General features: G+C 37.8%; 1 protein-coding gene across 10 annotated transcripts in view; it reads left to right on the plus strand.

Annotated features, from left to right (window-relative positions):
- Positions 1–13,262: 13,262 nt before the first annotated feature.
- LOC107827497 (CMP-sialic acid transporter 5) overlaps positions 13,263–15,081 on the plus strand; it is a 31,317-nt gene continuing 29,498 nt past the window's right edge. For 5 of the 10 annotated variants that reach the window (XR_012696414.1, XM_075224795.1, XM_016654673.2 and 2 more), the window contains exons 1-3: positions 13,263–13,620; positions 14,576–14,692; positions 14,907–14,963. Coding sequence is in view for 9 of the 10 variants with exons in the window: in XM_075224795.1 (XP_075080896.1) it covers positions 13,453–13,620; positions 14,576–14,692; positions 14,907–14,963 (342 nt within the window). In the remaining variant the exon portion in view is untranslated. Of the gene's footprint in view, positions 13,621–13,641; positions 13,765–13,891; positions 14,089–14,575; positions 14,693–14,906; positions 14,964–15,081 lie in introns of those variants that run through there. The other 5 variants (XM_075224796.1, XM_075224797.1, XM_016654687.2 and 2 more) reach the window with 5 other exon arrangements.

The raw sequence follows: 15,081 nt of genomic DNA on the forward strand, positions 1-15,081 counted from the left end.
CAGGTTAGAATGGACTCCGTCGGTCCTCATTATTAATAACAACTTTTCCTCTTCTTCTTTTTTTTCATTTTTCATTTTTTTTTCATTTTTTTTTTGATTTTTTTTTCTTCATTTTTTTTCTTTTTTTTTCTTTTTTTTCATTCTTTTTTTTTTCTCATTTTTTTGTTGTGGTCGAATCTTATGGAGATTGCCTACGTATCATGACCCCGCATGAATCAGACCTTGCGTAGTTCGGACCAATAAAAGATAAACAACATTTTTTCAATTTTCATATTAAAACAAACTGGATTTCAAAGGTTTGAAGATGACCTACAAACTCGAAAATCAAACAACCCACATATTCTAATAAAAGATTTACAAACTCCAAAAACAAATGGCCAGCTTCCTTTCTCCGTTTGACAAATGCAACCGAACGATTATTTTTACAAACGTGGCCCCTTCCAAATTTCACATGAATTTTGAGGCCGGGGAGGATTATTTTATGACACTTTACAAACTTGTCCATTCTTTTACGAAAATAACCTTTCGACAATTGAGAGATACTCTAAGGCTATTTCGGCAAGAACGGTTTAAGACACTGCCGAAGCTGGCTCGACTTACTTTGACCAAAAGCCCAAACGGTATTCACCTGACCGCTGACTCTTTGTTTTTTTTTTCAAATTACAATAAAAACTTGGTGTTGCAAACACGACCCTAAAGCGCCTCGGGGACGAAGATTTTTAAGGCTGTGTGGGTCAACTGGACCAAAATCCCTAAAAAAAAATGACCCAAAGGTGGCTGTTTATGCAAAGTCAGTCTTCCGGTGTCCCTTTCGGGAACATTCGGCTATTTATGATAAAACAACATCACCTGACTTATTCATGACTCTTTTTATCGTTTTTTTTTCAAAATAGAAAATTCAATATTGCAAACACGACCTTTCAACGTCTCGGGGACGAAGATTTTTAAGGCTGTGGGGGTCCACTATACCAAATCTTAAACATGACCCGAAAAGTGGTTGTTTATGCAAAGTCAGCCCTCCGGCGTCCCTTTCGGGAACATTCGGCTATTTTTGACAAAACAGCATCACCCGACTTATTTATGACTCTTTTTATCATTTTTCAAAAATAGAAAACTCAACATTGCAAACACGGCCTTTCAACGCCTCGGGGACGAAGATTTTTAAGGTTGTGGGGGAGCACTAGACCAAATCTTAAACATGACCCGAAAAGTGGCTGTTTATGCAAAGTCAGCCCTCCGGCGTCCCTTTCGGGAACATTCGGCTATTTTTGACAAAACAGCATCACCCGACTTATTCATGACAAAATTAAAATTTTGACATATATATATATATATATATTTGTCTTTGCCTAAAAATGGGGGTTGAACCCGATGAGGGTTGCCTACGTATCTCACATCCTGTGAGAATCAAACCCGCGTAGTTCGGGCAGATTGGATACGGGTGAGAATAAAAAAATAACTAATTCAAAAAAAACATATTTTTTTTCTTTTGCTTTTTCTTAAAAGGTGATGAAACATGTAAAATCTTTTGGATTTTCTTTTTCCTTTTTTTTTTTTGATTTTTCAAAAATGATAAAAAGTGCAAAGAATTTTTTTTTTTTTTTTGAATTTTTCATCATTTTTTTTAAATTTTTTTTTAAAATAAAAATGTAACAAAACATAACCGGGCCCTATTTGTTTTATCTTCGCACTTCACCCTCTCTTTTTCCTTTTTTTTCCTTTTCATTCACTCTCAATTATCATTGGTTCGCCAAATGACCCTTTTACCCTTGAAGGAATGCAACATGTAGCACATAGGATGCATCAAGATGGTCTTTTTCATTTCAGGTTGCTAGCCCTAGACAGACCCAACCCCTGTGTTGAGTCCCCTAAGTCAAATGCAACATGATGCAAATAATCGTTCCTACTAGGGATCCGGCATGAAGTCATGTTATTTTATGTTCAAGACCTGAGTCGGTGTTCTAGACTGTGTACCCGAGCGGACAACTCAAGTCGAGGAGGGGGCAACTTACCGGGAACCAAAAGGCCATCCGGCTTCGTAACTTGTCCGAGCCTCTTTTTTATTTCAGGGTATGACACTAACAGAATAAGGAATCTCAACCAGTAAGCACATCCCCGGAGGTGAAGAGAGGGTTCAGCACAATTTATATATACAGTCAAATAATATCAAAGCGGTAAAAGCAGCATTTAGCACATTAGGCTCAAACATGTAAAAATCAGATAAAGCCAAATATAACAATTTATCTAAGCTCGAATTTCTAACCCTGAACCAGTGGTTCTGGTTCATAGAAAATTCCCAGCAGAGTCGCCAGAGCTGCCACACCTCCTTTTTCCGCCCCCGCGGGGGGTACAGGGGAGTTTTTCCAATTAAAGGACAATCGAAACGGGATTTATTTATTTATTTCAAAGTCGCCACTTGGGGGATTTAGGGTGTCCCAAGTCACCAATTTTAATCCCGAATCAAGGAAAAGAATGACTTTGTATTACAGTCCGCGAACCAGAAATCCGGATAAGGAATTCTGTTAACCCGGGAGAAGGTGTTAGGCATTCCCGAATTCCATGGTTCTAGCACGGTCGCTCAACTGTTATATTTGGCTTGATTATTTGATATACTACGTATTATAAACTTATGTGCAAATTTTATCCTTTGGCCGCTTTTATTATTATATTTTTAAAGAATGTGAACAACGTTTAAAAAACATGTCTTTGGATTGCGTCACATAAAATGCGTCCACGATCCGGAACGTATTTTTATTCAATGTTTTGGGATTTGGATTTGGGTCGCATAAATGCGTACCCGTGTTTAAGAATGTATTATTATTATATCGCGCCTAAAGCGATTAGCGCTTTATTACTTTGGGGAAGGCCGTGAAATTTGCTAAACGGCCCATCCCGAAGTTTAAGTAATCAATTTAAATTTTATGAGGGCCACACAATTTGTGTTTTATTTGGCAAGGTTCGTCTCATCTTATTTTTTAAAAAAGACAGTCCTAAAATACTTACATTTTCCTATTGAAATTTGTCTCTACAAAATAAAAGAAAAAATATCTTAATTTATTTACATGCTTGAGTTGTTATAGATGAATTTTGAATATGATTCATAAAATCTGAAAATGATGCAAACATGACAGTCCGTTGTCACTGCAGGCCCATGCCCAACGTGTATGACATAAAACTAAACCTGGGTCGTCTTATTCACATGTTATTACCTAGTTACATTATACTAGGCATGCTATCAGTTTGTCAAATTAAAAAAAAACTTAGCAATCTATCTTTAATACTAGACCATTTACATGCTGAAATTAACCAATATTTTTTAACTAAACAATATTTCTACCAAGTTCCTACTAGATGGCCTATTCGTTTGATTTTTTTTTACTTGACGGAGTTACTACACCATTTATTTATTTTTGGCAATATGTAGATAGTTCAATCGTTAAGCTATCGTCGGATGTTCCACTATATGTATTAAATAGCTACACGATTCAGATTTTTGCAAACTAAATAAATTATACATACAAATAAAATTCAGAATATAATTAAAGCTAATTCAGAATTTTAACTCCTCATTTTTTGTATTCATGCTTCATATTCGGATTACAATAACCAGCGTGTCAGATGTGTACCTTATATTGGAAGCAAAAGAAAATGAAGATGAGAATCAGCAGCAGTAATAACAGTACAACCCAGCAACAACAACCCATCAACAGTAACAACCCAGGAACAGAGTTTGCAAACCAGTGGAGCAGTAATCCCAAAAAAAAACAAAAGCTTCAAGCTTTGATGAAACAACAATTAATTCTGATTTCAAACAATGAAAGAAAGCAGAATATTTTTTTTTTAGTTTTTTTTTTATTTTGAAAGTTTAAATATTTTTTCGGAATTTTCTCTCTCGTAAATGTTCAGCCCTTTTTTCTCTCTCTTATTCTCTTTCTGCCAGATTTTTTTTTTCTATCTGTATTCTGTTCTTTTTTTTCAGATTTCGTTTTTTCTCTTCTTCCCTTCAGTCTTTTTATGTGTCTTTCAAGACTTCCTATATATAATCCCAACTCTTTAATCAATTAAAATCAATCCCTTTCTCTACCAAACCCATTATCTTCCCACTCATCCCCATTACATTAAATAAATATATCACACCACCTCATTATATTTTGTCCCTCATGCCTAACATAAACAAATACAAGATTCCCCACACTAAAATTTGTCTTGTCCCCCCTTTATATTAAATAACTATATCACAACCCACCCCATTTCATTTTGTCACCCATGCTTCACATAAAAAATTACAAAAATGTACAATTCCTAAACTACCCCTCCGACCTTATTGCAATTACTATTTTACCCCCAAACGTACTGCGATTTACCAAATTACCCCATCAGCTATAACAAATCAATTAATCAAACTTAACCAAAATATAGACAATATGATCAATTTCTAACAATGTTCAAACAACGAATCACATGAACATGATTTCTTCAATATTTCAACAACAAATCACATGAACATAAATTGAACAACAAAGAACAACTAAAATTTGATTGAACAATATTTTATCAACAAACAAACCTATTTTCCGATTCAACAACAACAACAACAAACAAGTATATTCAGATTTCTAAATTCAATAATATTGAACTTAAAATCAACCCTAACAACATTACAACCAACAATTCCTATACTAAACTTAAACAAGATTATGAGACAAATTCAATAAATAATCATAAATGATAAACAGAAATCAAACTATACAAATTTCGGATTCAAGATCAACCAAACAAAGTATGAACATGAATGAAAATATTCAATAACAATAACAAACAAACTTTGTTCAAACTTCGAATTAAACTTAAACAAAACAAATAAACATATTCAAATCACTAATATTCAAATAATCAACTAATCTTTCTTAAATTAAATCCAACAAAACTTATAACAAAGATGCATGATCCAAAAATTAAAACCAAAACATAACTTCTCATTATATTACTAAATTAAAAATGAACTTCAAACAAGATGAACACTAACTAAATCTATATTAACAACAAACAACGGATTTGAACGATTTAAACTAATACCTTTCTATATTAAAACTAAACTAACAATTCCTTTTTACAAAAATAAATAAAATTAACATGAAACAAAATGAAAAACAATTAATTAAATTTTCATTTGAATCTGAAAATTAAACCAACAAAACACATGAACAAACTAAAAAAAATTAATTCAACGATGAACAAGACAAGAATGTTAAACCCAAATCTTAAACCCACTAACCGGATCGAAACGGCGATCGAAGAAGATGGTCGTTTGGCGTCGTTTGAAGATGATGCAGCAGCTACAGTAGCAGTTCCAGGAGCAGCAGCTCAACACGATGGAACAGCAGCAGCAACACGTCGGAGCAGGCAGCAGCGCAACATAGTAGCAGCAGCGCGAATGGAGACGAAGACGCAGCGGCAGCCATGGGAGCTCGAGTTCGAGCTCGATGAAGCTCGTCCATAGCTGGTCGTAGCAAAAGCAAGCAGCAGCATGACGGAGCAGCAGCGGGAAGCAGCAAAACGCAGCAGTGGGCAGCAGCAAAACGCAGCAGTGGCGGACAGCAACATCTCCAAGATTGTTGCTTCTTCTTCTTCACCTCATGTTGCTCGTTGGTTTTCTGTCCAGCGACGACGAGGTGGTTTCGAATCAGCTGCTCGACGGGCAGCAGCAGTAGAAGAAGGAGAAGATGTAGCAGCGGGTAGCAACAGTAGAAGAAGCAGACGATGCAACAACAACTACAAAGAAGCAGACGATGCAGCAGCGCGACGGGGTTCGACGGAGGGTTGGCTGCATTTTTTTTCTTATTGAAGAAAGAAAATGAAGGAGTTGTGCGTGTGTTTGTGAGTGTGACGGGGTGAGGGGGAAGGGCTGGAGGGGGTGGTCGTTGGGGGTAGGGCAGCCATGGATGGAGCTTGAAGATGGTGAAGGAGAAGAGAGAAAGAGAGAGGGGGGTGGCAGATGGGTTAGTATTTTTTAGGGTTTTCTTCTTCTTCTTTTTTTGTTTTGTGTTGTTTGTAAGATAATAGGGGTGTTGGGTTATGGGCTGGGTCGACCCAGTTCGAAATAGACTTGGTCGTTTGGGAAGATTGGGCCAATTTTTGGGCCTGTGGCTTGAAATCGAAGAAGAGGCCCAATTCCGACTTTCTTTATATTTTCGCTCTCTTTTCTTCTTTTATTTCTCTAAAACTAAATTATAAAAATACTTAAATTATTATTAAGAACTAAATTAAGTTATAAAAGCGCAAATTAACTCCAAATAACAATTAACGCACAATTAAGTAGTAATTAAGCATAAAATTGTATATTTGGACATTAAATGCTAAAAATGCAAACGATGCCTATTTTTGTAAATTTTTATTTTTTTGTAAACAAACTTAATTACTAACAAATTGTAGAATTAAATCCTACATGCAAAATGCGACATATTTTTGTATTTTTTATTAATTTAGCAAATAAACATGCACAGACAAATACAAATAATTATTCAAAATATCACAAAATTGCACACCAAGGAAAATTATTTTATTTTTTGAATTTTTTGGGAGTAATTCTCATATAGGGCAAAAATCACGTGCTTACAGCGGTCATGCCACTCCTGCTGGGGATGGTTTCCTCTTTCTCTTTTCCCCGCTTTGTGTTCCATTATGCTATCAAAACTTGTTGGGGATGATATTAATTGCTGACACTGGCCCATCCCTTTTATCAATATCATCTTGATGGGGATACCCTTCTTGACACGGTCTTTGCGCCTGTTCCTTCCTCACTTATACCACTTGGGTGTACTAGTCAGATCCCGTCTTGTATAATTGGAAAGCTGATGGCAAATTTTGAAGTCATTTCTCACTTGCTTTGACCAAATAGACTCTACTGGGAAATTTTCTATGAAAGGAGAAAGACAAAAAGGGACGGAATAAAAGACAAAAAGAAAAAGATGACTCTTTAACAAGAGAAACTATAAGTAAAACCTATCAAACACGGATACCGGCTCTAAGGGTCATGACATGCACATGTGGCCTATCTTCCGTCGTCACATCGCCTTTTACCATTTTTGTCTCATGATTTTCATCTGATTCTCAATCCTTATTCGACTAGTAGTGCCCCGAAGGGTTTTCACTATCAAGCCTCTCTCATTTCGGTTTTTCTCTCAGCTTTCTTCGCCTTATGGTGCCTGTGAAGGTTTTCACCGATAAAACTCTCTCATGTTTCTTTCTCAGCTGGGGATTGGAGTGTTACCGATAAGATTCTCTCTACTAGGGATTCCTTTGGCTATCCAACCCTTCAACTCATGATCCTCATTCCGTAGGGGATCAATGTCTTTTATGCATGGGGATCAGAGTCTCTTCTGCATGGAGATCAGAGTCTTTTCTGCATGGGGATCAGAATGTTATGTTCTGATAAAACTCTCTCATTTGTCTGACTTGGCATCTTTTGAAGACTGATCAGAAGGTCTTTCTTTGGACCGTAGTGTGGGATTTTGGATAGGCTAGAAAGGAAGGGTATTTAAGGCTAAAAAAAATGCATCAATTTTGGGTTCAAAATTACAACCTTCGGAACCAGATTTATTTACAACAAGCGCAACCGTTGCCTCAGTTTCTTGCTTGGAGATATTTTAATTTTTGTTACACTATGACCGAGTCATGAGGCGCCTACGTATCCTTCTTTGAGGAATCAGGTCAAACGTAGTTCCCACTGATTCCTTTTTCTTGTGACTCATTTCTTATCTTCCTTTTATTTTTATTTTTCTTTTCCTTTTCCTTTTCTCTTTTGCCTTTTTTTTCTTGTTTTTTTCTTTTTGTTTTTGTTGTTTTCTCCTTTTCTTTTCTTTTTCTTTTTCTTATCTTTTCTGTTTGTGTTTCTACTCTTTGCTACTGATTCCGAAAGATTTGTAGCCTCTTCTGATGGTGTCGGACTTGACAATTATACTCACACATTTGCTTTTTCATTTGTCATCTCTAAAGCACCGTTGGGCAACACTCTCACTCGCATTATCATGAACGACCCTCATGTCAATTTGGCAAACCTTGCATTTAATGGTTTTCTTTATGTTTTACTTTCCCCAGTTCCACATGACTTGGGCTCCAAATAATCTCAAACCGTTCTTATTTCCTTTAAAAGTTTCGATCATCTCCCAATGGTTTAATGATCAGCTTTTAAGATTGGGCCAAAATTGTGTGCGCATGTCATGTCACTAGAATCGGTGTTTGAACAAAAGACACAACAAAAGGATAGAAGAACTAAACAAAGAAAATTACTGGAAATGATAAAAGACCAAAATTTGCATTAGACTAACGGTGGAATGGTTCGAATAACAAAGTAAGCAAAACAAACCAAAGTACACCATGAAACAAACCTGGACCAACTAAATAAACCATTGTGGCAAAAATGGAGGGACAAGAGGGTTTGACACAAGACAATATCCGGATTACAACCCTAAGAATAATCCAGACAACAGAAATGACAACAAAATAAACCATCAAAGATCCTCTCCGGCTGACCCAAAATGGAGTGTCTTTCCAACTACCAGGCACGGCATCTCCGGCTGACCCAAAATGGAGTGTCTTTCCAACTGCTAAGCACGGCATTTTAGCCATTGAGCTCTATATCAACATTGCCAAGACCATCACCAACTTCAGTATCATCAACATCAGTTAACAAGTTCTCAAAAGGATTCGCATGCTCCCTGTCACTGTCATTGATCACAATTACCCCTTCCTGAATCATTCTTTCTATTTCCTTTTTCAAAGAACGACAGTCTTCAATGCTATGTCCTTGGACATTAGAGTGGTACATGCATCGTACAGCAGGATCGAATCCTTTTGCATATGGGTTTGGAGTATAGCCAAAGAGCGGCTCGATCAGGCCAGAAAGCTTTAGCTTTTCAAACAAACTTGTGTAGGACTCCCCAATTGGCGTGAAATTATTTCTTTGCCTTTGTCCCCCTCCATGCCCCTGTTTTCTAGGGTCGTTGGGTGCTCGAAAATGTTGTGAAGGCAAGAATGCATTATGTGGTACTGGTTCTCGCCATAGGGGGTGACCTAATAGTTGAACCTGTGACCGGACATTGTTCGGAGGATAATACTGAGGCAAATTATATGGAGCTTGGGGGCAGGTTTGGGCATGATGGGCTGAAAAGAGTGGCTTTGATGGTGGGTAGTAGGGTTGTGGAAGGTTGTATGGAGTGTGTGGATAATTTGGGTGACGGGATCTGGGCTGGTAGTGAGGGGAAGGACCTCTGAATTTGGACCCAGTACCTGCTTCGACTGTTGCGACCTCGAGCGCACCTCCCGCGCCGCTCTGGATGGCCTGAGTGGTTGCTTTAATCGCTGAATAGCTCAGGATTTTGTTGGATCTGAGTCCCTCTTCGATCATACCACCCATTTTTACTACTTCGTTGAAAGATTTACCAACTGATGTCACTAGGTGACCAAAGTAAGTTGGCTCCAAAGTTTGTAAGAAGTAGTCCACCATTTCACCTTCCCTCATTGGTGGATCGACTCTCGTTGCTTGTTCCCTCCAACGGAATCCGAATTTTTACTTACTAAATTTTCTGATTATCTTCTTCTTCTTCTGCACAATATTTCCAGTGTGTTTTATCACCATTGAGTGGTTCGCCGATCACCAGAATTTTTGGTATCAATACGCTGGTGAGTTAAATCGTTCTATCGTTGGAGGATATATTCCATAACCTCGAGTATTTGAGGGGAATAATTTCCTTAAGGACACACTGTGTATTCAGTGGGCTCGATTTATTCCTATATTATTTTTAGAATTTATTTTGACTAACTAGTTCTACTAATTTTCTGTTTCTATTTTTCAGAAAGTTTATTGTTTTATTGATTTTACAGCAATACAGATTGAATCACACTTACCACTCCACTACGACCCTCGTTGGTTTTCATTCATTTTCCTTGTTGGTGCATAATGATGTAAAACAATGGAAATGGCTGATAATTTTACGGGGACACTTATGTATTGACCAAGATAAAAACTAAGATTGGAGTTTTAATCTAATAATTCTAAACAGTGTTAATCTAAATAAAGAACTTCCTCTCTGAGCAGCCAAGATTCAACAATACTGTAATTTTTTCATTAAGTTTTTAATCAAGAACATTAAAAATATACTTGATATTTAACAATCATATTTGTTAGGTTTGATAGAAACGGTGGAAAAAAAGAAGATTTAACCTTAAATGTTGGGAAAGTCACGTCTGAATCCTAAAAATTACAAACACAAAAAACTGCACTAGAAACCAAAAAGATACTAAAATAGCAGAAATTACACCTCAAAAGGCTACACTAGACTCTAGAAATAGACAAAGAAATAACATAAACTACAAAAATTATACTTGTATAAATATGAGTTGCCGCTAACTGCTTAGTGCATATTTAAGGGGCTATTTTGAAGCTACCCTCAAACATAACGGATTATTTTTATCCTTTTCTCCAACTTCAGTATAGGTTGCAATTTTAAAATGAGAGTTGTACTTCTATATATTTCTAAAAGATAAAACTATATGTAAACAAAAAAAAAAAATGGAAGACAATCCTTCAGAGTTAGAGAATTTGTCTCAGGTGAAAAAATACCACTAAGCCTGGAGATGAAGCACGAGTTCCCTTTAATTTTTTTTATCCCACAACTCTTTAAATCTAATGGATAAAGTTTGTTAAACATTTGAAGGATATCAAATGTGTTAAATTTTGGTAAACCTAAAGGACCAAAACTGCTCAGAAGATATTTAAGGGACTACTTTGAATAACAACAACAACAACAACGACCCAGTATAATCCCACAAGTGGGGTCTGGGGAGGGTAATATGTACGCAGACCTTACCCCTACCCCGAAGGGTAGAGAGGCTGTTTCCAGGAGACCCTCGGCTCAAAAAAGCAATAGGAGATGATATATTAGTACCATAGAAATGCGTAATAAAAATAACAACAAAACAACAACAATATATAAGCGATACGAAATATGGAATACAGGATACAAAATACGAAATACGAAATACGAAATAGATGGCTGGTATAGTACAACTAGAAGGGAAAGCCATGCATCAATAGACGACCAATGACATTCCTAGTCTAACTCCTAACTGGATAGTCTCCCTCTATTGCGCTGTAGAAATATTCACTCTCCCCTAACCTACAACCTTAATGCTCGACCTCCATAATTCCCTATCAAGGGCCATGTCCTCAGTAATCCTAAGTCGCGCCATGTCCTGTCTGATCACCTCTCCCCAATACTTCTTAGGTCTTCCTCTACCTCTCCGCGTGCCCACTACAGCCAGTCGTTCACACCTCCTCACCGGTGCATCAGTGCTCCTCCTCTGAATGTGCCCGAACCATCTGAGTCTTACTTCCCGCATCTTATCCTCCATAGGGGCCACACCCACCTTCTCTCGAATATCTTCATTCCTAATCTTATCCATCCTTGTATGCCCGCACATCCACCTCAACATCCTCATCTCTGCTACTTTCATCTTCTGGATGTGTGAGTTCTTTACCGGCCAACATTCAGTTCCATACAACATGGCAGGCCTAACCACTGCTCTATAAAACTTACCTTTTAGTAACGGTGGCACTTTCTTGTCACACAAGACTCCCGACGCTAACCTCCACTTCATCCAACCCACCCCTATACGGTGTGTGACATCCTCGTCAATATCCCCGATCCCCTGCATAACCGATCCAAGGTACTTGAAACTACCTCTCTTGGGAATGACTTGAGAGTCAAGACTCACTTCAACTCCCGCTTCCGTCGGCTCAACTCCAAATTTGCACTCGAGGTATTTCGTCTTCATCCTACTCAACTTGAAACCTTTCGACTCAAGAGCATGTCTCCAAATCTCTAGCCTCTTGTTGACGCCACCTCTTATCTCGTCAATTAGAATAATGTCATCAGCAAATAGCATGCACCATGGAACCTCCCCTTGAATATGATGAGTCAGTGCATCCATTACCAGGGCAAATAGGAATGGGCTGAGCGCAGACCCTTGGTGCAACCCCGTAATAACTGGAAACTGTTCAGAGTCGCCTCCTACTGTCCTAACCCGAGTCTTAGCTCCCTCATACATGTCTTTAATCACCCTAATATAGTTACTCGGGACCCCTTTATCCTCTAAGCAACTCCACAAGACCTTCCTAGGCACCTTATCGTACGCTTTCTCCAGATCAATAAACACAATGTGGAGATCCTTCTTCTTATCTCTGTACTGTTCCGCCATCCTCCTAATAAGGTGGATAGCTTCTGTGGTAGATCGTCCCGGCATGAACCCGAACTGGTTGTCTGAAATAGACACCGTCCTTCGCACTCTCATTTCTACCACTCTCTCCCAAACTTTCATGGTATGACTTAATAATTTGATGCCCCTATAGTTGTTACAGCTCTGGACATCACCTTTGTTCTTATACAGCGGGACCATTGTACTCCACCTCCACTCTTCAGGCATTCTCTTAGTCTTGAATATAACACTAAACAATGCAGTAAGCCATTCCAAGCCTGCTCTACCCACACACCTCCACAGTTCAACCGGAATTTCGTTTGGCCCGGTAGCTCTGCCCCTTCTCATCTTACGCATTGCCTCCATGACTTCATCGATCTCAATGTCCCTACAATTACTTACTTCATGGTGACTATCGGCATTCCTCGATTCCCCAAGTATAGTATCCTGATCCCCTTCTTCACTTAGAAGTTTATGAAAATAGGTCTGCCACCTCCTCTTAATCTGGTCATCTCCCATCAAAACTTTGCCGTCATCATCTTTTATGCACCTCACTTGGTCCAGATCCCGAGTTGTCCTCTCTCTCGCCTTAGCGAGTCGGAATAACTTCTTCTCCCCACCTTTGTTCCTTAGTTCCTCATACAGACGAGCAAAAGCTGTCGTCTTAGCCTCCGTCACTGCCATCTTCGCCTCCTTCCTAGCTACCTTATACCTTTGACTGTTCTCTCTCTTCTCCTCCTCGTCAGTGCTCCCTACTAACCTTAGGTAAGCCGCCTTCTTTGCTTCCACTGCTTTGAATCTACCCTCAAATTCAAGAGACCATTCTGACATTTCTACATCAGTATACCTCGCATTAATTTAATACGGTTACTTATTTCCCTACTCTCCTAAAGACAATATTACCCTCTTCAGTCCCGCTTGCATCGGCGTAAAAGACCGTGGGCAATTAAGTCATTTCAAATATATCAGAAGTGCCCCTCAAAATTTCAACCAATGCACGGCAAAAGACTCCATTTTCTTTTCAAATACACTGCTCTTTTATCTCATCTCCTCAATTGAATTCATCAAAAAAATTCTGATCCAACAAAACAAAAATCAAAAATCAAAATCCAAACCTAATTTCTTCACTGATCGATCGATTAGCTAGAAAATTACAGCTATAAATAATACGCGCATTTACGCAATAATAAGTTCGAGATGAATGGAATGGCGGAATGCAGTGTTTGCCACTCGAAATTAGGAGTTTCGCCTAACACGAGAACGGTTTCTAAAGCTTACGATCATCATCGCACTGATGTGTCGTTGAAAACACGCGCTTTCAATGTTTTTTTGGTTGTCGGTGATTGCGTGTTGGTCGGTTTACAGGTATTGGCACTTCTTACTCTTCAACTATGAAGCTAGAAACTAGAAATAATCAGCTCGAGTTTTTTTTTTTGAATTTTTTGAATAAATTATGCATGTTGAAAGTGAACTGATACGAAGCAAATTGTATGAGCTGGAAAAAGTGAGGTATTCTTATTTCTTACCTTTGTTGTTTTATCACAGCCCTAAGGTTCTTAGTTTAGAATGATATTAGTGATTCCGAGGCATGTTGGGATTGATTGGGAAGCCTAACTTTTTCTGTATGATTCTGTAGTTCCAAGAGCTCTCTGTTTTAGCATTGTGAGGTCCCATATTCGGAACAAACCATTGAGAAATTCGGGAGCTAATAAAGGGTAGGATGAAGGAGCTGGATTATATTGAATCGGATATTTTGGCCTACCATGTTCTTTCTTTGACTACAAGGGTCGTTTATCGTGATGTTTACTTCTGCTGGTTTTTCGCTTGATTGGGGTAATTTTTATTATTCTAGAATTCTTGTATAATTTGCTAAATTGTGCAAAACTATTGGTAGTAATAAAACCGAGTCAGCTTGGATTCTAGAAAGTAAACTGGCTCAAAAGAAATTGATGGTAAGCCTAATTTTCATTTTTGAGTTTTGCCTATGTGTGCATGATTTTAAATGCTTTCCACGAGAAATACTGGTTAACAGAGACTTTGGCCAATAAGAGTACTTCGCAGTCTGAATATCCTCTTTTAGTAAGGGGTGGTAGTCGGTATGGCCTTGAGCTTTTGATGTCCTTACTTTTTCCATGTTAATATTCACATATTGAATTATTGCGAATTTGTATTTATTTAAAGAAGAAGGTGTATTAGAGTAGTCATTATTTAGAACTGTGTGATACTGAAACATTTACGGGTTTCTTCATGTAAGTATTCTCGATTTTGTTATGTAGGTATATTGAATAAAAAATATTTTCTTTTCTTTCTTTTGTTGCAGCCTATACTTGTATATATGTCAAAAGTTGACGGCAAATTCGAATTTAGTCCCATTAGTGTTAATTTCTTGACTGAGTTAGCAAAAGTTGCATTTGCAGTAGTAATGCTATGCTTACAGGTATGCTTTGTCTCTCCATTGCTTAACTTATTCTATAACCTTCTACACCTTCAATTTTTCTATGAGCTTCTTCTCTTCTTTTTCAATATAACAAAATTCTCTACTGGATATTGCTCATATGCATCATAATTTGTTATTAATTTCTTGATACCTTGGTAGTTGGTACAACTATTCACTTGTTCTAAAATGTCTCTATCTCTTGTATCATTTGAAGGCTCGAGGCCAGAAGGCTGGTGAGAAGTCTCTTCTCTCTTTCTCCACATTGTTCCAGGTAAGACTTGTTAATACTCAAAGTGATTTCACTAGGCTTATATAGATATAAAAGTTTCTTGTGAAGTTGTGTCAAAAAATAGAACAATGTTTCCACTCAGATGTGTGTTTTCACGTAT

The sequence above is a fragment of the Nicotiana tabacum genome, chromosome 11 (assembly GCF_000715075.1).
Source record: "Nicotiana tabacum cultivar K326 chromosome 11, ASM71507v2, whole genome shotgun sequence".
Classification (NCBI taxonomy): Eukaryota; Viridiplantae; Streptophyta; class Magnoliopsida; order Solanales; family Solanaceae; genus Nicotiana; species Nicotiana tabacum.